The sequence below is a fragment of the Phalaenopsis equestris genome, unplaced genomic scaffold (genome assembly GCF_001263595.1).
Source record: "Phalaenopsis equestris unplaced genomic scaffold, ASM126359v1 Scaffold209375, whole genome shotgun sequence".
NCBI classification, from domain to species: domain Eukaryota; kingdom Viridiplantae; phylum Streptophyta; class Magnoliopsida; order Asparagales; family Orchidaceae; genus Phalaenopsis; species Phalaenopsis equestris.
Window position 1 is genome coordinate 157,829 of NW_018228544.1, and position 23,184 is coordinate 181,012.

Here is a 23,184-nt window from a genome sequence, read left to right on the forward strand (position 1 = left end):
ATGTATATATATATATATATATATATATATGTATATATATATATATATATATATTAAATCACATGCGACTTGTTCACGCGCGGTGACGTAACAAAATGGGTGTCCTCCCTAGACAAAATCGACGTTCTGGACGCGCCGGTGCAATCCGTTTTGTCATCCGGGGTCGCTCGGACGACGTCGTCGACAATCGGGTCAAAAACGCGTCGAAATTCAAATTTCACAAAATTTCGACCCGCGATCGATCGTCTCAAAAGGTTTACTCGAACCCTCGACAAATAACAGTGCAAGCGATGCGAATTGTGGCGATCGGATGCGTCGACTCTCCGAATTGCGAAGTTTGTGCACGCGGGAGTGCGAATTGTACAAAAGGCCACCCTAAGGCTCAGGAAGGTCCTATAGGGATCCCTTTTGGGTTTCCTCATGTTGGTTTCACCCTTCTAAGTGCTAGAAGTTGATACCACACACGCGAAACTCCAGAAAGGGACGGAAGCGGGTTGAATTTCTAGAACAAGGCGAGTCCCATTTCTAAGGTTCTAAGATAGTCGAAGGGAGGTCCCTAAGGCTAGATTCTAAATCCTAAGAGAAAGATTAGACCTCACTAAAAATGAGGTCAACAGAGGACGATGAAGGTTGGGGAAAAGTTAAATTGAGGATTTCAGGCGACAGAGATAGTGCGGGAGGTAAAGTCTTGGAGCTTCTGATGAAGATAGATCCTGAAATTTTAAAGTTCTTGGTCGGGCTCATACAGGGAGCTAGCATCTCAATAGGATCCGCTACCTCAACACGTGCTCCGACACACATTTGGATTGAAACTTGATGGATCAATTACATATCTGAGTTGGTCACGTCAAATTGAGGTTACTCTAGTAGGGAAGTGACCTGAGGAATATCTAACGGTGGTTGGCCAAAGAGTGACAGTGTTAAGAGGAATGAGTGGAGGACCACACATGCCTTCTCTTACACCCGGTTACTCAATGGTGGTTCCATCGATTGCCTCATCATTCGATGACATTTTAAAGATGAGCGATATCTGGGTGAAATTAAAGAAGATTTATGCTGGAGCTGAAAACCACATGAGGGTGTTCCGAATTTAGCGTGAGATAGAGGCAGTGGTTCAGAGCGATAGATCGATCCAAGAATACGCCATAGAGCTGAAACGACTGTGGGTAGATCTTGATCACTTCTCATCGATATCGAGCTATGACAATCTAAAGTACAAGAAATGAGAGATCTTTGCACAGATTAGGACTATGTAGTTTTTGGCTAATCTGACCCTGACCTTTGGTTAGAGCAGATTTGTCCTCCTAGCTCAGGAGGCTATCATTTTACTAGATGAGACCATTGTTGCAATGATATAAGAGGAGCGTCACATGAAGTTACACTTTGAGCCAAGGGGACTTTTGGGGGCGCAATCAGTTTTGGTTGCCTCGAGTTCAGGTATGATACGTGTCCAAGGGTAGATTCACAAGTGCTACAACTATTTTGAAGTTGGGTATTTGAGCAAGGCCTGTCCTAGGCCACCTAAGGAGTGAGATACAGGTAGACGTGGACAGGGTGGAGGCTATGGTGGTAAAAAATGTAGAAAAGGGGGCTATCAGAAAAATATGATGGTAGCAAAAGAAGGAGAAACATATATCGTTCTTACCAATGAGGATCATGTGTATCTGGAGTTATTGAAGAAGAAACAAAAAACAACAGGAGTTGTTGCCGAGGATACTTTCAATTAGTCATCATCAAATGATAACTTTGCAACTTATGCTCACTCTAACGAAGGTATTTTTGATACACATACTCTTGCTTGTATTTTCACCACATTATCATCATAATGAATAGTGGATTATGGTGCATCTCAATATGTGATAGGTATTACTAGAGAGTTTTCTTCATATACTTTCCTAACAGTACCAGAGAGCATTGAGACTATTGATGACACATCACAACCTATAGTTGGTAAAGGTACAATGAGGGGTACCAATTATATGGTTTTGTCCAATGTTTTGCACGTTTTTTTTTCAGCAAACTTTTTATTCATTAGTGTCATTATTCTCAAACTAAAAAGTGTTATTTCTTTTGATATTCGTAAGATGATCTTCCAAGAGATAGGGACGGGCTAGATACTTGGGACTGGAATGTAGCTAGGGAGTCTTTGAGTTTTCTGAACGCTTCTTTGCACTCGGCGGCCCACTTGAAATATTTGGCCTTTCTCAGGGCTTTAAAGAATGTCGCGCATTTGTCGCTCAACTTGGAGATGACTCAGCTAAGACCTGTTATTCGACCGATTAGCTTTTCTACCTCCTTCATGTTTTGGGGAGAAGACATGTTCAGTAAAGCTTGCACCTTTTCTGGGTTGGCCTTCATAACGTTATGGAATATTTCTTTTTGGTTTCTTATGTGTTGTTCGGACGTTTTACTTTTTACCAACACATTATCTACATACACTTCAACATTTATTCCTTTCTGTTTAGCGAAAAGTACGTCCATCGGTCGCTAGTAAGTAACCCAAACGTTTTGAAGCTCAAAAGACATTACATTATAACAATACACTTCCTCGCAGGTGCTAAAAATCATTTTTTTCTACATTCGTGGGGTGCATCTTAATTTAATGATAGCCGGAGAAAGCGTCTAGCAAGCTCATCATAAAGTGCCCGACCACCGAATCCACCAACGCGTCGATCCTCAACAGTGGGTAATTATCGTTTGGGCAGGCGACATTCAGGTTGGTAAAGTCGACACATCCGTCATTTCCCATTAGACTTTTGCACCATCACCACATTGGACACTCACGTCGGGCATTGCACTTTGCAGATGTAGCCCGCTTCCAATAGTTTCTTTACTTTTTCTCGGATCGGCCCGATTAGAGTGGCGGCCGATGATCTCGACTTCTGCTTGACTGGCTAGACAGTAGGATTGATGTTCAATTGGTGGCATGAGACATCTAGGGAGACTCCCAACATTACGGTGTCGATGAGTATACTTTCACCTGCTACTCGTTAATCAAAGTTTTAATGACAATCACATCGTTGTAAGGTTTACCTGTCGCCGATAGGTTTTAGTTGGAACGTAATGTGTGGATGCATGGTCGTTCGTGGGGTGAGGGAGGCGGTGCAGTGTTCTCCCTATCAGTCCCTTTTCAGGCTTGATCATCAGGAGTACTCTCTGCTTCCTCCGGGTATTGCAGGTATTATACCTATGATCGGGATGGTGTTGGTTCGGATGGGCTCATCATTCGCCCCGTCGGCTGGGACCTTCCCTTGTCTGTGGGTGATTGCTTCAGCAACAACCAATTCTTTCAGCTTTCCGGCTTTGATTAAGTCTTTGACTAGGCTTCTAAGGTGTCTGCACTCTTTCGTGTTGTGGTCGTGGTCTCTGTGGTAGGCGGAGAATTTGTTCGGGTTTCAGGCTGAGCTTTCTGGCCTAATTGGCTAAGGTTTCTTGAAGTAATATTTATCTTGGATGGTTTTCACTAGTTCAACCATCGAAATTCTCTGGGGAGTTATTTTGAGTTGCTTTGATTGGGTCGGCCGTCGATCAGGGTATTGAGACCGCCTGTCTCAATAGTTGTCTTTCTGGCTTCCTTTGTTGTCATGGTGTCGGTTGTTTTCATAATGTGGGTAAGTAGGATGACGGGGACCGTCTTCACCCGCCAATCGTCATCCACCGATGCTCTCTTCTACGATTGGGCATCAACAATAGCCTTCCTGGCCTCCTCACAATGGTTAAGGACTAACTCCTCAGCAACATTATGATGATTGGCCATCAATTTTGGCTCGTACAGGCCTAGGGCATATTTGAAATGGTCGCTCTTTACTCCGAGCTAGGGCGGTTTGCGCGATCGGAGGTTCGAGATTTTGAATCTCTAGCATTTCCCGCTGAAATCTATTGATGTACAAGTGAAGGGTATCTCCTTCCGTCTGCTTGATCAGTAAGAGTGCCTAGACTTCTTCTGTGGCTTTTGTGCGCTGACAAAATGGGCTATGAATAGCCTCTTGAACTCGAAGGAGGGAATGACTCCAATAGGGAGAGAGTTAAACCATCGGAGGGCCGACTTCCTCAATGTGGTGAGGAACAAGCGACATTTGAACACATTGGTGATTTTCGAAAGTGGCTACATGCTCGATCGGGTCAATGAGGCCTTTTTACGAATATTGGTTGGGGGTTTTGAACTTCTCGGGTATTCAATCACAAAAATTTGCTATGAGAAGGTGCTTTCCTCGTGGCGGAAGGCTGTGGTTCGCTTGGTGTGATGTTTCTTTACCAGGGCTAATGCAACACTATCTTGGTAATGGGAGTCATCACCTTCGTCTATTATTGGATGGAACCTTTGATCGTTGGGTAACGACCTGTCTCGCCTGTGGTTGGTCACTGGTTCATCCTGGGAGTCGGACCCTTGGCAACTATATTCCTGTTGATTCTGGCTTTATGAGTTTTAGCCTTCTTTGGCCAGGGCTTCTTGAAAGCCACCCACCATATGTTCTCTCATATCTAGCATCAACTGCTCTTTCATCTCCATTATTTGTTGTCGTTCAATCTCTCTTGTACTGCCCACATATGCTTGGTTCCTTGTTCCTTGAGCTATTGCTTTGGCGCTGTGTCGTACTTTTCTTCTTGTTGGTGTCATGATTCCACGCTTGTCGCACCTTTTAGGATGTTAAACCCAAAAGTGTCCAAAAATCACACCCAATGAATAAAGCATGAGAAATGAAGGAGAAAAGATGAACAGTGAAAAATGAGTGTCCATAGAGCTTTCTCTCATGAAAGGGTCCCCTATTTGTAGGTATAAGAGGTGCCCTAGATATATAATTACCCTTAAGCCCTTTTCCTATAAAAAGAAATCTATCATTTGCACAATACATTTTGTTGTTCCAACTAGTGGATTATTGGTCTACAACTGCAATCTTCGCTCTTCGCTCATCGTTCCCATGTTTGTTCGTTTGGCCTTGACAGGTTGAAGCATGTGGAGGTAGTTCGAAAATCTCTATGTTGAACTTGTTCATAACCACCTCTGAGGCCTCTTACTCGCCTGTCTCATTTGCTTGACTATTGGTGTTGTGTATATGGAGTCAAAGCACCCCAAGATCCCGATGCCTAAGCGCCGGGTTTGGGCGCTGACAGAGAAGGGGGCGCCTTTGCGCCCCTTTGGGCGCTCAAGTGACCATATTTTTGGCGCAGACAAAGGAGTCGACGCTTAAGTGTTGGCCTTTGGTGCTCAAGCGCCCAGTTTGCCGCCGGGTTTGGGCGCTGACAGAGAAGGGGGCGCCTTTGCGCCCCTTTGGGCGCTCAAGTGACCATATTTTTGGCGCAGACAAAGGAGTCGACGCTTAAGTGTTGGCCTTTGGTGCTCAAGCGCCCAGTTTGCTAGGTGCGACGCCTAAGCGCCCGGTTTAGTCACCCTGCTTTCTGGGTTTTTAAACCAATTTTGAACGATGTAATGATGGGTTGGGTGTGCGTCTTCCTTTTGGTGTTCTTAAACAAATTCTTGAGCAAGGATAGAAGAGTTGGAGAGTAGGATTTCTAGGTTCTCGGCATGTATTTTTCGCGTTAGATCGGAGAAGGAAGGTTGTGGAGCATCCTGTAAGTTTTTTCTTGTGGGTGTGGAGAAGAATCTTGTGTGAGTTTTTTTATAAAACTATCCGATTTTTATAGTGAATTTGTGATGGTGTAGCTCCGTGTTTTTTTCTGGTTCTCGGGCCTTTCCACGTAAATTCTCGTCTGTTTTTTTATTTTTTTGATTTTGCTTATGTGCTTAAATTTATTGTTTCGGTTTTCTTGAATTCTATCATCTTATTCCGCGATGAAATTAGAATGAGATTCTTTTGCAGTAGTTTCTCCCAACAATTGGTTGTCCTCTGCTTGACTCGTTCAGCGGATGTTGTTCATTCGGTCCTGTTTGTCTGCAAGCTATCTATGTGAATGACTTGGAAATCCCTAGGTGAAATGGATTGTTTTATTAACTGCTCTTTGAATATTTTAACCAAGGGGCCCACTCCAATTGTTGCGTGCTCTTGTTCTGCCTTGGGATTCATGCCGACACGATCCTGTTACAATCTCATAAATTTGCTTTAAATGAGTAGTTGTTAATTTACTAGGTAGTTTGTGTTACTCTTTACACGAACAAGGCATATATATTGACACAACAATTTCAAAATAGCATAGAATTCGTGGGTTCTTTTTATCCAGTTTCTGATATTTATGAGACAATAGATATTCATTCTAATGATGACATTAGTGATAGTAGTGACTTCATAGAAATAAACTGCACATTAAACATGGATAATCAAACCATATCAATTGATGCAACAATAAGCATTTTGATAATCCCACCATGGCACATCACTTAATATCTATAAATATTTGAATTGACGGTCCTTTCGGACCATAGGCTTTATTTGTGGAAGGTTATATTTTAGGTGAGCTAGTCAAAGATAAATTCTTTCCAAGTTAAATTACAATGATGGTTCATTATAATAAGAGCAAGTACACACTAACTTGTCAACAACACGATTATCTCTTAAAACCTTGCAGTGGCAGCTTTATCCATCAATCTGGAAGCATCTTTGTAGGGCATCGAGGCTCTCTAGCATAGCTTCATCGCATAAATGCACTCATCACATATTGTTAGGGAGGCATAGATAGTATGCGTATTTTGTTAATATGTTATTTCATACTGTTTAGCATTGCGAACAATATAATCTAAAACTAGAGGAGATTAATGGAGAAGATTTCTTATGGGCCATGTAGCAGCTGCTATTAATGGAGAAGATTTCTTATGTATAGGCATGCAAAGTGAATATTAAAGAAAACAAGGAGGAGAATATCTATAGCTATGAGGATATTGATAATAAATAATAGCATATAAAATGCTAGCCAATACTTTCTTATATTTTTTATTCCAATCTCATACTTTCCAACAATACTTGTAACTTAGCCTCTTCTTGTTTAGTATTTGTCTATCCTTACTTTCGTTTTTATTTTTGTTGAATTTACTTTTCAGGCTGATGAGACGCAACGCCGCTAGATTTTTAGTGGATGATCTGTACAGAAACCCTGGACCACTTCAATTCGAGGGAGATGGTGGTGATTCCAAGACATTTACATTATCTGTGGAAGATCTGGATTACATGGGACGGATTAAGTTACTACAGGAATATCTGGATAAGGTTGGCATAAGTTTTTTTTTCATGTTTTATGATTATTTTCTGTTATGCTTTTCTTTTTCTCGATATTGTAGTTTTGATTCATGGATTCCAGTGATATGCATCCATTTAGATATCAAGAGCAAAAGTATCATGGCTATGCTATTTCTTAAAACATGCTCCTTCATTGATTTTTTGTTGGATTGAGCTTCCTTTTGGGCAATCCACCTCAAAATTTTGAAATATTTTGCTCGCTATTTTTGGACCTTAATCTTTTTGTTCCATGCTTTTCTTTCGCTGATCTTTGTGTTTCTTCTGGTTTTCATATTGCTATTGTATTCTTTCACTTGAGTTATTAGCTCGTCAACTTGGCCCGACTGTCTTATGACTGATAAAATATTTTATGGATATCAATGAGTAACTTAGAATTTATAAATGAAATGTATAACTAAAATTACCTCAGCACAAATAACATGCCCGAACAAATAACATGCCCGAACGCCCAACATTTTTTGTGAACTAGGTACAGCTCTCAGCATTGTTATTTTGTGCGCACGATGTCTCATGCTAGCTCTCTGCCATAGCTCTTTCTTGTTATTCTTTGGATTGCAACACTTGGAATCAACTCAAGCTTGCGGTTGCCTGTTTCTGCTCCTAAAATGGGTCATCCTCCTCACTCACAATTGAGCCTTCTTGATGTCGAGCTGCTCTATGATGCAACACGCTTCGGTCATAATGAGGGAAAGTGTCCACACTCGTCTGCTTGTTCTTCGCCTACCCTTGATTATTCCTCTTCCTTCGGCTTCAATCGCAAGCATCATCGCCCTCATCGGGGCCCTAGCGCCTCATCTCCTTTGTTTGACAATCAAAGGCATTGTCGCCAATCAACATCGTCAACTTCGGCTTTTATCTATGCAATGGGAAGCCCAAGCTTATGCTCGTTGATCTTCCTGTTTTCGTACGCGTTGATCAACTCCTCAGGTAAGTCGTTCACTCGGAGTCGGCATCTGCTACGAAGCTTCTCGATCTCGTCTTTGCCTCTCGTTACTCCCCTCTTCCTGTTGAACACACTTTTTTTAACCCATCTTCCATCAATTATCCTATAAGAACCAGCATCCGCAGGCATACTTAACACGACGATCCTCTCATTCATTTTCTTGTTCTCTTATTGAACTATTGATGCATAAATGAAACATAGATTCCATTTCTGTTTTACCAAATGAAATAAATTATACCTCAATCATCAATTCATCGTAAATTCTAATGATTACACATGCTCTATTTATACAGGTGAAAGACATGGTGAAGCCTGGATGTTCCCAGGAAGTTTTGAAGGCAGCTCTAAGTGCCATGGCTTCTGTAACTGATGTCCTTTCTGTGATGTCATATTCGAATTCTCAGGGGCTCCAGTGACTCGCCTCGGCTAATAACCCACCTCCCTCCCACCTGTAAAATTGTTTCAAGCGCCTGTTTCGTAATTTTCAAAGACCTAGTTTCAGTTTTGGTTTGCTCTTTTATTTTCTTTTTTATTTATCAGAAATTTGTGCAGCGGATTTTAAACAATAAGTATTTGATTGTCCATTCGAGTGCTCTTATGTAAATAATGAGATGACAACTTTGCCTTTATGGTCTATTTGTTCTGTGCAAAAGATGATCTATTGATTGTGCTGTTTTGGAATTTGTTGAAGAGCCATTACTGTAATGATGATTTTTTATGAAATTTTCAAAATTTAGTAAATTTAGTAGATTGTTATGAAGACGTTTTTTATCAATTGGTTCATCAAAAACTAATAAAATGAGAATAATTAATATTTGTAGTTAGCTTTCACAATACAAATGTATGAAGTTTATGGGGTTTATGTCGAAGTCAATGCCACACTTCTTATATTAGTTACATTATCACTCTTTATGAGTTTTTTGATGATCTATTGATCGCTGCACGTCAACTGCTTGGTACCACGTCACCATACATGTCTGTGCAGGGCGATGTGGCACCCGGTGGTTGGCCGTGTGGACGTCGGAGCGTAATATTTTTTCCCCCATTAAAGAGGTTCAATTATGAAGTTTTGAAAATATAGTGTATTTTAACCTTTTTTTTTTTTAAGTAAATGAAAAACTACATTCCAGAAGAATAAATAAGCACAAATTTTTTGTATTTCCTTGTGTTAGATCTATCTTATCATATTTATCTTAATTTAAAAAATTAGATATGAAAATAAATAGATAGTGATATTTTTATGTGATTATATATATATGAATGAAAATTTATATTTAATTTTATGAAATAGTGATATTGTCTATGTGATAAAAAAGTAAAGCTTGGGTGTCCCACATGTAAATATATAAGACCTGGGTAGTATCCATATAAATGCCTCAAGTAAAAATTTAAATATGAGTTTAGAGCCAAATTTAAAATATTCAAATGAAATGTTGTATATCATACTCGTGAAATATAAACTTTTTAATAAAGTTTTTGAAAATACGATCGACCTTAATGATCTTAATATCATTATTAATAATAATAAAATATTTCATTTTTACCGTCACATTCGTAAAAAAAAAGTTAAGAAGGCTTTAAAGAAAATTAAGGGTGGAAAGTATGTAGGACATGATGATATCCTAATTGAAGTGTGGAAATATTTAGAAGATTTGGGAGTTTCTTGGCTTACTAAAGGCTTTAATACTATTTTAAAAACTAAAAAGATGTGTGAGGAGTGGAGGAAAAGTATTTTGGTCACCATTTTCAAGAATGAAGGGGATGCACAAGAGTGTGCAAATTATAGAGGAATTAAGATGATGTGCATACTTTAAAACTATGGGAGAGAGTTATTGAACATAGGTTAAGACGTATCACAAAGATTTCTCATAATCAATTTGGATTTATGTCGGACATGTCTATTATGGAAGCTATGCATTGGAGAAGTTCAAAGATAATAAGGAGGATCTACATTTGACTTTTATTGATTTAGACAAAGCTTACAATAACATTCCAAGAGATATCCTTTGGAGAGTTCTTGAGAAGAAATGTGCTGATATGACTTATATTCAAGTCATTAAAGATATGTATACTAGAGTTGTTACTTGTGTTCGAACTGAAGGAGGATTGACCAAATATTTTTCTATTTCTTTTGGATTACACCAGGGATCGGTTTTAAGTCGTATCTTTTTTGCTTAGTTATAGATGGTCTTATTAGACATTTACATGAGACTTTACCTTGGTGTATGCTTTTTGCTGATGATATCCTTCTCGTGGACAATATGAGAGAAAAAACCCAGAAAAAACTTGAATTATGGAGGTCTACGTTGGAGTCTAAAAGCCTTCGTTGGAGGAATTATGGAGGTCTACGTTGGAGTCTAAAAGCCTTCATTTGAGTAGAATTAAAACTGTATACATGGAATGTAAGTTTAGTAGTAGTTCTAGTGACAGAAGTGTAACATTAGGTGATCAAATTATTAAAAGGTGCAAACGATTTAGATATCTAGGGTGTGTTGTTCAAAGCGATTGTGATATAGATGAGGATGTTAATAGTAGAATTCAAGTTGGTTGGTTGAAAGGGAGGAATGTTTTTGGCTTTTTGTGTGATAGAGAAGTGCTGCTTAGACTGAAAGGAAAATTTATAAGATTGTGGTGAGACCTGCAATGCTTTATGACGCTGAATGTTGGTCTTTAAAAAAGAAGCATGATATACTAAGTGTTGCCGAGATGAGAATGATTAGGCGGATGTGTGGATTTACACTTAAAATGCAAAATGAATATATTTGTGATAGGGTTAGTGTAGCTCCAGTGACCAAAAAAATTAGAGAAAGTCATCTTAGATGGTTTGGTCAAAATAAACGTCGACCCTTTGATGATCTGATTAGAAGAGTAGATGTTTTAGATTCAACTTATGTTAAGAAAGGCAGAGATAGACTAGAAAGGTTTGGGCTTATTGTATAAAAAATCATCTTAATTTATTAGAACTAAATGAAAATATGACACTAAATAGGACACAATGGAGAAAAAAAGATTCAAGTAGCCGACCTCACGTAATAGGATTAATGATTTGTTGTTGTTATTGTATAATTATTTTATTTAAAATAAAATATTTTTTTATATTTTAACTATTATTATGTCTTTCAGCTTCATTGTATCCAACCTCTTCGTTTTAGGGTCCGTTTAGGGCAGTTTATAAGTGCGGGCGGTATTTTTAAAACGCCGCTGTACTATTTCGTTCACACGTTTCACCAGCTTATTCGAAACTGCGTTTGAGTTTATTCACTAAGCACAAGCCGCCGGTCGGCGTTTGAGTTTTTACACTAAGCACAAGCCGCCGGTCGACCTTCACGGCCGGCCAACAGTTATCCTGAAACGCATAAACTAACCCGAACGCACGCTTACTCACCTGAACGGCTAAACCCTCCTGCAACTTCTTAAACCCTAAAACAACCTGGCTTGTGGGGGCTAAAGAAAGCCTTACCTTCAAATCGACTGCCCCGAAACCCTACCGACTCCGTGCTGTGGAAAATGGCTTCCCCCATTGCTCGTCCATTCCTTCGCGGAGCCGCTTACCGCCAGCTCTCCTTTGTTTTTAGTGCTCGGCATCGCCATACTCTCTGCTATTCTTATCTGACCGCCTCTTCTTCTCTCGTCCAAAGTGCACTGATTCAGAAACTCCAGAAAACTTCTTCATCTCTATTCCTTCGATTCGCCTCTTCTAAGGTGGGAGGAGTGGATGAAAGCCTCCTGAAAGTTCTCCAGTCAGAGATCTCTTGCATCCAGGAAATTAAAGAGCCCCGGGTATGCTCACATAAACTCCATTTTTTCTTTGGTTGCGCGCATCCTCTGTATTATATTAGGGCTTGCTCGGGGTCATTTGTATATGGCTGTTTGTGGAAACAACAGTAAAATTATATCTATGTTTGTTTAACATTTTTGAAAAACAAATCTTTCCAAGTAATGTGAGAATCTAAGAAAAAAAAAAACAAGGATAAAGTAAATAAAAAAGTACAAAACATAAGTGATCTTAAACGACTCCTTGGTTTTGTACAAGTATATATCACAACCATGGTAGAAAGCTCAGATAAATGATAATAAAATGCTAGGTTTCTTTCGTAAGCTTACAGAGAATTTTAATTTGGTGCTTCCTAAATGTTTTAATTGGGTTATAGTTGGTTGAACTCTCTGCCAATCAAGAATACATTGCTAACTAAGAAGAATTGAAGAATCTTCAGCATAATCTTGTGGGTTTGATTTAAATCTTGTTAGATCTTAAGCTGTTGTTTAGATATAAGTAGTATTTAACTTGAATATGATTGAGTGAATGATATAAATTTGAAATTTGTAATTTTTGAGAGGATTAAAACCTAAATTTTTGTTTTATATGTCAACTGTTAAATATTGCTAAATTTAGATATAATATTTGGATATTTGTTTTAGGATTTAAGATTTTTGAATGAGAAATCTTAAAGTTTGTTGAATATTATAAATGGGCGATTTGACAAATTCTGTAGTAAACCAATAATGGTGCTTAAGTGAGCTTTATCAACATAATAGATTTTAAAATTTTGTTTGAAATGGGATACAAAACACCAATTAAGTGTCTCGTCAGGGTCTTGTGTATATCCCATTGAAGTTAATGTAGGTGCACGCCAGAGAAGATGCCAGCATGAGCAAGCTTGTGTAAGTACCAACTAGGTCTTGAAAGCACTAATAATTTCTCACAGGCTATGGTATCAAAGTTGAATTTTGAAGATGATCTTTATTAAAGTTATGAAGGGTAATTATTAAAAAGATTTTTAGAATTAATTAATTGTTAATATTCTGTAATGGTTTGATTCACCAAAGAATTTCAGGCACTTCTTTGTTAAAAGAAAACAATTTTTTTTTATTTATATGTATCTTAAATTATGGGTAGTTTTTAACATTTTGTTTGCCAAAATAATTTCTTATGAACCTGAGAGTAGTAATTGTCGCAACCAAAGTAGTACCACAACAATACTAAAGGTGGAGATAATAATAGAACCTGAAGTCCATGGGAGCTTGAGGGTGGTTCTTGCGACAAGAACGATGGTGTAATAACAACATGCTTGAAGGGGTCAACTATGGAGACTAAGGGATGGAATTGAAACTTATCTGAAATGGGAATAATGGCAAAATTGAAGATTTTGTGTGGCTAGAAACTATGGATTGTGGCTATTTCAAGCAGCATCAATAGACTTGAGTCAATGTGGATAACAATTTCTTTTAAGGATGGCAGAACATATAATTAGGGCTATAAACGAGCTGAGCTTGAGTGAGCTTAGGCTTGGCTCGGGTTTGGCTCGTGTTCGAAATTGATTGTGAACAATTTTTTCATGTTCGGCTCTAAATTGTCTTGTTAAAATTAATTCTAAAAAATTGATGTAAGGTGTGGGATTTGAACCTACACCAATTTTGTGCAATGGAAGGCGTGTAACCACACGACCACATGAGTTGTCATTATTTAAACTTAGGTATAAATATATATAATTTTTTATTATATAAATAATTTGTATAATGTATTGTTATATTAATAATATATATAGTTTCCTTATTTCGAGCTAAAACGAGTTGGACATGATCGGACAACGGGTTATTCTTGTTTGGTTTTCTTATAGTATGATTCAAACACGAGCTACTTAACGAGTCAAACATGAGTTATCTGTGAAGAACAACTTTTTTTAACAGCCCTATATATAATGATTTCTATAAGTGGAAATGATCCAAACACAAGAACATTGTCACCGACATCTCTAGGGGAGTAGTAAGTTATAGTTCTTTAGCTATAAGGCCTCTAGTTGATAGCAATGAATGGTAACACATTAACCTAGTGACGCCAATGGTTGGTTTAGAACTTCATCGAAAGCTTTAAAGTTGTTGAGAACTTGCTAAAATTAATTGAATTTGGGGTGTATTTTATATACATGTAAAAATTTAGTTTAAGCATGTTTACATGTTGTGTGCCAAATTAATTTCTTTTGAACCTATGGGTAGTAATTGTGGCAACCTAAGTAGTGACAACAACAATACTAAAGGTGGATGTAATAATAAAACTTAAAGGCCATGGGAGCTTAAGGGTGGTTGTTGCAACATGCACGATGTTGTCAATAACAACATGCTTGAAGGGGTCAAGTATGGAGACAACAAAACTAAGGAATGGAATTGACCTTATCTGAAAGGGTAATAATGGTAAAATTTCAGGTTTTGTGTGCATCAATGCTAAATGTGGATAGAAACTATGAATTGCGGTTCCTTTAAGTAGCATCAATATGAACAACAATATGTCAAGACTCCTAGATTCAACATTTGGTGTATGTGGGTGGCGGATAATGATAGTAGTCAATATGGATAACAATGTCTTTCAAGGATGGTATCACATGGAATGCTATCTGAGTGGTAATGATACGAACACAAGTACATTGTCACCTTCACCTCTAGTTCATAATAACGAGCAATAGAACATTAGCAATAGCGCTTCTTGTTGACAGCAGCGAATGGTAACACATCAACCTGGTGACAGCAATGGTAGGTTTAGAACCTTATCAAGAGCTTTAAAGTTGGTGAGAACTTGTTAAAAATGAATTTAAATAGGGATCTATTTATATAGTTGTAAAGAGTTAGTTTAAACATGTTTGTATTAAATTTCATGATCATCCAAAATAGATGGTGTATATTGCTGCCATTTCATTATAATGATAGTATGCATAAATGGCTTGGTTGGATTCATACCACAAGTCACGATCCAAATGATTATTGTCAAAGCTGTCTTTGATCAGTGATTCAAAAATATTAGCCTCTCAGCTTGTCATACCACCTGTCAGGATCCAAATGATTACTGTCAAAGTTGTCTTTGATTAGTGATTCAAAAATTCTAGGTTGTTGACTTTGACGTCATGGTTAGGATGGTGGTGATGATCATAGTTTTATGAAGTGAATTGAGGGGAAAAATTTATAGTTTACAGCAGCCTCCAAATTTACTGAAAATTGTCTTCATATAGTGTTAAGGGAGCTAGTCTTTTTTTTTCCCTTCATTTTCTTCTTTCTTTTCTATTTTTTCCGCTTCTACTTGAAATTGCTGGAAACCATGCACATACTATCTTTCACTCTCATCCTCATACCTCTTGTTTCTCTTAAGAAGAATACGGAGGAAACCGTTTCATAAAGGAAAGGAAGACCTTGTGTTCTCACTACGGCGAGCCTTAAAGTACAGTTCACTATGTTACAAATTATCATGTTACCGGTGAGATCTGCTCTCTTTGAATGGAGACCTTGGGGGCTTGATTCAAGCCAAACAAATCCCCTCATTACAGATTGGTTTTTTTTCATGTTGGCTATATCGAAAAGCTAAATCCTAAACTATCCAACAAATTTTCTCAAGAATTAAGAACCAAATTTACATTTTGTGGGCTCCAAAAATTCGAACACCTCGAGCTCCCTCGAAAAAAAAAAAGAAAAATGAGAATGAGGGAGTTTGCCACGAGGTTTTCGTATCAAAAGACAGATGAAATAGTATCTAAGACACTACCTAGAGTTTTTGCCCACATTTTGCTAGGACTTAAGATCTGGGGTTCGTGTTTTTCTGTAGGTGCAAGCTACTATAGCTAACTACCCCTCCTGATAATGTGAACACTTTCGATTAAGGCTATTCATTAGATGTTAAATGTTCAGACTTAGCATATAGTAGCAGCAACAAATTTGAAATTTAAAAGTTATGAAATTATCACTCTTAGCTTAGAGAGGATGGTGGGGGAAATGACAACAATCTCAATCAGGATCCCATGCTTTTGTCATCTAGGATTGTTGTGGTCTCTAGTCTACCTAGTCAAATGAGATAGTTGACCTAATCTAATAGAAGGGTCCTTATCGACAATCATGAGTTGTTTCTTCCATGAGAATCTGATAGACATGGGGTGATTATTTATCTAAGGGGATTATTCTAAGTCGACCTTTGTTTACAAAGGATTTTTTCCGCTATCAAATATTTCTTATGATTCATAAGTCAAAAGAGCAGAATGCCATTGGAGAACATACAAGTTAGAATCATTTTGTTTTATAATGGAGCATACCAACCAAACTATTTGATGGAGCCTAGTTGTCAAGTCACCCAATCAGAGGTTTTGGTTGTAATCGCTTCTTTTATAGAGCTTATTATTCAAACCTCTCCAACAAAGGGCTCATGCCACATGTTTACTAACATGAATTATTTTGAGTATAAATTTTGTAGTATACTTAATATTGCATTTGCTCTTTGTGAGCTCGAGTCAATCTTAAAATTGTCTCTCTCAACAAACAACTACGGATTATGGATGACTTTTGCTTTAAAATTTTTAGTGACATTTTTTATTTGATGATTTTATAGATTACATGATTTACAATTTTATTTTTTATAATTAGATATTGCGAGTCAACATCATTAAACATCAATCATGTTAACTTCAGTACTAATGAGGATGATTGGATTTGTTCGATGAAAGAGATCTAGTCTTGTCAACTTCAAATTCTCTGAGGAGGATCAGGTTAGCCGAAAGTGAGACCTACGACCTTGCTCTATAGGCAAGGCAGTCCACTCAAAGGTGTGTGCAATTTAACGCATTGAATGTGATTTGAAAATGTAAATTCTGTGAAGTGTAAATAATTGTCTATTTTTAACATAATCACACATCATTTTAGGCCATATTTGATTTGAGTTTAATCATATGTTTAACCTTCGCAATATTCTCAGACATCTATGATGAGCGGCGAAGCACGTATGGTCATTTTAAATTTATTTATTTGAAGAGACTTTTGGGAGATTTTGCATGCTTTTCAAGGCAAATTATAATTTAGCTTAAGCATACCTTTAACTCGTGCAACATTTTGACTTTTGAGTTTAATAGATTAATAATAGTGGCAGAGCACATGCAAGATATTGATTTACAACATGCACGCATCTTGATGCATTTGAAGGAGATTTGTGATGCACACACATTCTTAGTTATATTTACGTTTGCTAATTACTCTTGAAATCAATTAAAATTTTGAATATTTGCATGAATATGTTTATTATCAAAATTTGTGCAGCATTTTATTTTAAGTTCAAGAAATTCACCTTCTGTTTGTTTATGTATTGGGTTGTAGAATTGGTGGCGAATTAAGAAGTATGAATTTTGCAAATATTTTAGGATATTACAATTTAATTTTTATATAGTTGTATGATGGGGCTAACAAAATATGAAGTTAATGCTCTATATATGTTTTTCCACTTCAATTCATTTTATCTTTGCTTTGATCTGGTTACATAGAAATTTTTGAAACTTATTAGGAGATATTATTCATACTAAAATACAAGCTATCAAGTCTTATTGTGCCCCGTAAAAGAGGCATCAAATCACTCTTATAACCCAATTTATTAAAGACCTCTCTATTATTCAATTATGTGCTCGATTTATGTCATATTCAATATATGTGCCAAATTGCTATCAAGTCTTATTGTGCACTGTAAAAGAGTGACTATGTGCTAAATTTTGTCTTGTTATTTTTTTGTATTTAACAGGTTTTTTCTTGTTCTTTTTTTTGTGGGTTATTTCAATCCAAAACTTAACAGTATTTCAGCAGCCTCTCGGCATCATCCTTACGTAAGGGCCTACTTCAAAAAGTTGAGATGTTGACCCTGCGAAAGAAGACACGCATGATCAATGTTGTGAGACGAAATAATCAGAATTTTCAATACCTACCATTTTAAGAAAGGCATACATGGGGTATCGATACAAACCGAAATGTTGCTAAGCACTGATGATACAATAAGTTTACATGTCGTCCAAGTAATATACAAAACTGAGTCCGTGTGTCGTTCTCAGGAGGAACAAACAAACTCTAGAATTCTTAAGAAGTTCTATTTACTAGTTTTGAATCTGACCTGTGATTTTGAAAAGTCACTAATCCTAATTTTCATAATAGTAACACCTAGGGTGGCGAGGTAAGAATTCAACAAAGCTTTCTAATACTTGAAAAGTTATCCTATGAAATTGTTCTGCTGGAATCTAAGTTTGATTAGGTGATTCAAAATTGTGGGTGACAATCAGGAACAGTGGATAGGAATCGAAATGCTGCGAAACACCAGTGATATATGCAAGTAAACTTGTTATTCAAAGTATATGAAACTGAGTCTATAAGTTGATCCTATGAGGAATGAGAGGACTCCTTAATTTTGAATCTAGCCTAAAGGTACAAAGTTATGTGATTCTTGAAAGTCACTAATAGTAATTTTCTAAATAGTAAAATCTATGCTAACTATGTGAGAACTTAGCAAGGTTTTTTAATACTTCAAAAATTTTCCTCTGAATTGGTGCAAGAATCTAAGTTCTATTTGGCGATTCAAAATTGTGGGTGACAATTCAGAGCAATTCTCCTCCTTATCCCTTTCCAGATGCCCAAGAAAGTTTGGTGATCAAACATGTTTAGTTCTCTAAATCAAATGATTAGCACATGATTCTTTATTTCGTTGTAGGAGTGCATTAACCTATAATCAATATTCATATTCTCCCAAGTTAGAGTATTTTAACTTAGTTGTTCTACCAAGATTTATTTCGAAACTCAAAGATCACAACAAAATTTAACTATTCAACTGGCCAGGTTGAATGTAAACTAAGATTTTAAAGTTAAAACTTATAAAAAGTTTAGAAAAATCACGCAAGAAAAATCAAACTTTTAACTCATACATTACCAATTCACGAAAATGATTCTATTCACTCATCATACTTGAAAACAACATCATAAACACTTCATTGATAGGAAATTTTAAAAATAAGAATTTGAAATATGGAACTTGATGGAATTCACCAAGAAGATTGCAAACGTGTTTATTTTCTTTCTCCAAATGATATGCTAAGTTTACAATCATAATTACACACTCATAAAACCTTACAACCACTCCACACTTCACTCTCTCGCACTTTGCTGTCGTGTCTTTGAGTTCTCCTTCAGTTTTGATGTGCATGGAATGGCCTCCAAGCCTTCGACAGAGGCTTTTTATTACTTAATTCGCGGATAGACGCCTGTGAACTGCTCAAACCACCAAAACATGTGAACTGACGCTTGGGTCTTGGTGCAAGGATTTTGAGCGCCTAGGCGCCCGTATGTAGCACCTAGGTGCTTAGGTCGTGGCGGCTAGGCGTCACCAATCCAACGCGGGCGTCACCAATCCAACGCCTATTTTTCGGCTTCTCTAGCATATTGGTTCAAATTTGCTCCTTGCGTACATAGGCACTCCATTCCGGCGCCTGGGCGCTATTTCTCTAGTGCTCAATTCTTCACTTCTTGAGCTTTGATGAATCTTCTTAGCTAAATCCTGCAAAATACATCACCAACACATTACAAAAACGTAAAATCAACATAAAATCAAGTTAAAATAATACATATAGGATCACATTTCCAATATACATCAAATTTCTCCAAACATAAACATTGTTTACCCTCAAGGAATTTCAAAATTCAAAATTAGAATGTTTCAAAGTGTGGTTGTGGCTAGTGATTAAAGATTCATTGCTTCCTAATAATACATGAGATATATAATAATAAAAGTGGATTTGTTTTTCTTTGAGATTGAATTTTCATTGTACCCCATAATATCCTGATTAATTAAATAGTAATTATGTGAGAGAGGAGAAAAGGGCGCTTTGTGAAAAAATGGAGAGAGAGAATTTCCCACATTTTTTGTCCATGCTCTCATGAGAATGGGCTTGTTTTTTTTTTCGGATTTGGTTGTTTACTCCTTTTCTTTTTCTTTTGGTGAGAGAAAATTTCCTCCAATTTCATTTTTTTGCTTAACAAAATAAAACAGAAAGGAGTTTTACTTATCCAAATATTTTAACACCCCAACTATTATCCAATTAATATGTGATTATGAAGGAAGAATTTAAATTTGAATATATATATTATTATATATAAATATATATTAACTAATATATATTTATATACAAATATAAATAAAATTTATATAAAATTCAAATGAAAGTGAATATTTGCTTTCTCGATGCACACCAAATAGAATCTAATTCAGATGAGAATAGGCTTGTTCGAACCATCTTAACGATCCGTACATGCTTGTATAGTTCATTTTATGATCAAGAGTCATTTAGATAACTTTGGCAATGATCGAGGTGACTTGGGTCCGAATTGCGTACATCACATTGACAACCTAATTTTGTCATCATGTTTCGTCATTTTAATTATGGAAGATTCTTTCTTGCATAATTTCGGCACTGTGGGTGCATTTGATTTATGATTAGGCATCATTTGGGCGGCTTCAACAATAATTTAGGTGACTCAACTCCGAGCAGCTCGTTGCCGCGCCCTATATTGACCCTTTTTTGTTGAGTGAAGTAGATATGAAGGTCTAACACTTTTTTATATTTTGTATTCCTTCTTTTTAAATGCCTTATAATGTTTTGATTTTCCACCTTTTTTCTTCCCTCAATGGAATAGTAACAAAAAGGCTAAACACTGTCAAATCCATTTCTTTTTTTATCACCTCATAAATTTTCTCGAGTATAAAAACAGTTTGTCCTTGCACACTGTTGACACACATTGTATTTGCAGGAGCTTGAGGTACCTGAAGGGTTTCCTTTTGAAATCATTGATAATTCTGGCGACAACACCATTACTCTTAAGAGAGAATTTGCTGGCGAGAGCATTCAGGTCATTGTTTACATGAATCCGGATGAAGAAGAGGATGAAGAGGAGGAAGATGAAGATGAGGATACTGATCATGAGAACGAATTCAAGCCAAGCATTTCTTTGCTTGTAGCTATAGACAAAGGAGACTCCCCTATCTTGGAATTTAGTTGCAGCCTCAATTCTGATGAGCTTTTGATCGAAAGCATGGCCAGGAGAAATCATGATGATTCTGATGGTCAGGGTGCTTATCAAGGCCCTGCTTTTTCGTAAGTTTTCTTTCTTATCCTAAATTCAATGAAATTTTATTTCAAATCAAAAACTTAAATAAATTGAAGGGGCGTTTACACACATACCACTCAATTTTTATATATTTACATATCAAACACCTAAGCTTCACTTTTTTACATTTTCTATCACCCAAATCCTTCATGTCAAATGAAAAGTGCCACTATTATAACTTTTAAAATGTTTATAGGTAAATGATGGCATGTGTACAGAAAAATTGAAGTTTAGGCGCATTCGATATGTATACGCATAAGAATTGGGTGATGAGTATGCAAGTAAATCTTTCTAAAATAAAATTGAAATAAAAAAATGTGAACCAGAACAATTCCTAAGTTTATATATGATGACTTGGAACCAAATTTATGAAAAAATTAAAGAGGCATTTACATACATAGTACGAAAAGCATTGCTATTTACAAATATAGCACCCCCTTTCATCCATTTTTCAAATTCTCACTCAAATATCAAAATTTATGATAAAACCCCAACTCATATTTTTTCATTTTCATCAAATTCTCAATGGTTTGATCGTGATACATCGGTTCGGTAGTTCAAAATAGCATCTGAATGCTAGAATTTGTAAATAGCAATGTTTCGGTTGCTTTGTATGCAGTTATATGGAAAATCTACAAGGAACCATTCTGTTATTTGGTAGATTTCTAGTCTTCTCTTGCAATTTGCTCCTACTTTGAATAAGCTGAAATTCCATTTTCTGCTGTTCTTATCAATTTCAGTCTTTTGAGAAAAGATTGATTGTATTTCTCTCGCATTTATTGATTGTTTCAGGGATTTGGACGAAAGCTTGCGAAAGGGTCTCCACAACTATCTCAAGGTGAGAGGCATCAGTTCTGATTCCCTCTACGGATTCTTGTATGAATATATGACGATTAAGGATGAGAGGGAGTATCAAACTTGGTTGAAGAACATACACGATTTTGTTCGCAAATAACCCCCATTAGATATATTTATTTTGAAGATTTACATACATACCATTCAATTCATATCTATTTACATATCTAACACCTAAATTTCAATTTTTACATATATGCCACCTTACCTATGCACTAAAAGAGGTACAGTTTACTTTTTAGTAGTCATTTTTTTTTATGTGATGTCTGATATGAAAGATTGGGTGGTACATATGTAAACAATTAATTTTGGGTGTTTGATATGTAAATACATAAGAATTGGCTGGTATGTATATAAATGCCCCTATTTTTTGTCCCAACATTTCATTGCGTTAAGCTGAAATTTAAGCAAGGTTTTTTTTTTTTTATTTCTTTTTTATCTTCAGTTTTGAACATTTTTGAAAATTCAATAGAGTATAAAATTCATCTTGATTAAAATTTGTTTAGCTTTTTATTTAGATATATTCTGTTTATGTGAAACACCTGCCCATTTTTTCCAATTCTGTACTGATCATCTTGATTAAAATTTATATGAAGCACCTGTTTGAATATGGTTTTGCAAATTCAATAAAGTATTTATTATTAAAAATAGAAAAAATTACAAACATACCACAATTTTTTTATGCATTTATACATCTCACCTAGAGTTTGATATTTGCACATGTAAATATTTAAGTATTAAAAATTTATACATGAAAATGTGTATTTCTAAAATTTTAGGCATAATGCTAGTTTTGATGTGATTGCAACAATATGAGTGTTATGTATGCAAGTATGAAAGTTTAGTTGTTAAAAATGTAAATATAAAAGAATTGTTGGAACGTATGTAAATAATGTCTTCTAGAAATATATTATATAGATATTATTAGGAAAGATTTAATCAAACGGCCAGTTGTTCGCGAACAGCTCGTGTTTGACTTGTTAAGATGCTAATGTTTGATTCATTCACAAGTTAACAAGTTGAACGCAAACATTTTTTATGCTAGATATATAAGAGTCAAACACGAACAAATCTTTGTTCGTTCATATTCAGTTTGTTTTGACTCGAAATATTGCTCATCAATTATATATATATATATATATATATTGATAAATAGTTTTTTTTTTATCTAATTGGCTACATGGCTACAAAGATTTGCAATCAATTAAAAAAATAGAATAAAAACATATTAAATTATATTTAATAAATGTTTTAATATAAATAATA

At 36.2% G+C, this 23,184-nt stretch overlaps 2 protein-coding genes across 2 annotated transcripts in view; both read left to right on the forward strand.

The window, feature by feature from the left end:
- The window catches only part of LOC110036627 (pyrophosphate--fructose 6-phosphate 1-phosphotransferase subunit alpha-like), a 35,540-nt gene extending 26,730 nt beyond the window's left edge, over positions 1–8,810 (forward strand). The window contains exons 18-19 of the mRNA XM_020741115.1: positions 6,992–7,157; positions 8,424–8,810. Of these exons, the coding sequence (XP_020596774.1) occupies positions 6,992–7,157; positions 8,424–8,546 (289 nt within the window). The 3' untranslated portion in view covers positions 8,547–8,810. The remainder of the gene's footprint in view (positions 1–6,991; positions 7,158–8,423) is intronic.
- Positions 8,811–11,531: 2,721 nt separating this feature from the next.
- On the forward strand, positions 11,532–22,226 carry LOC110036635 (uncharacterized protein At2g39795, mitochondrial-like). Its single transcript, XM_020741127.1, has 3 exons — positions 11,532–11,910; positions 20,707–21,050; positions 21,856–22,226. Exons 1-3 carry the CDS (start codon positions 11,638–11,640, stop codon positions 22,016–22,018), a joined length of 780 nt encoding a protein of 259 aa, XP_020596786.1. The 5' UTR covers positions 11,532–11,637; the 3' UTR covers positions 22,019–22,226.
- The last annotated feature ends 958 nt before the right edge of the window (positions 22,227–23,184 follow it).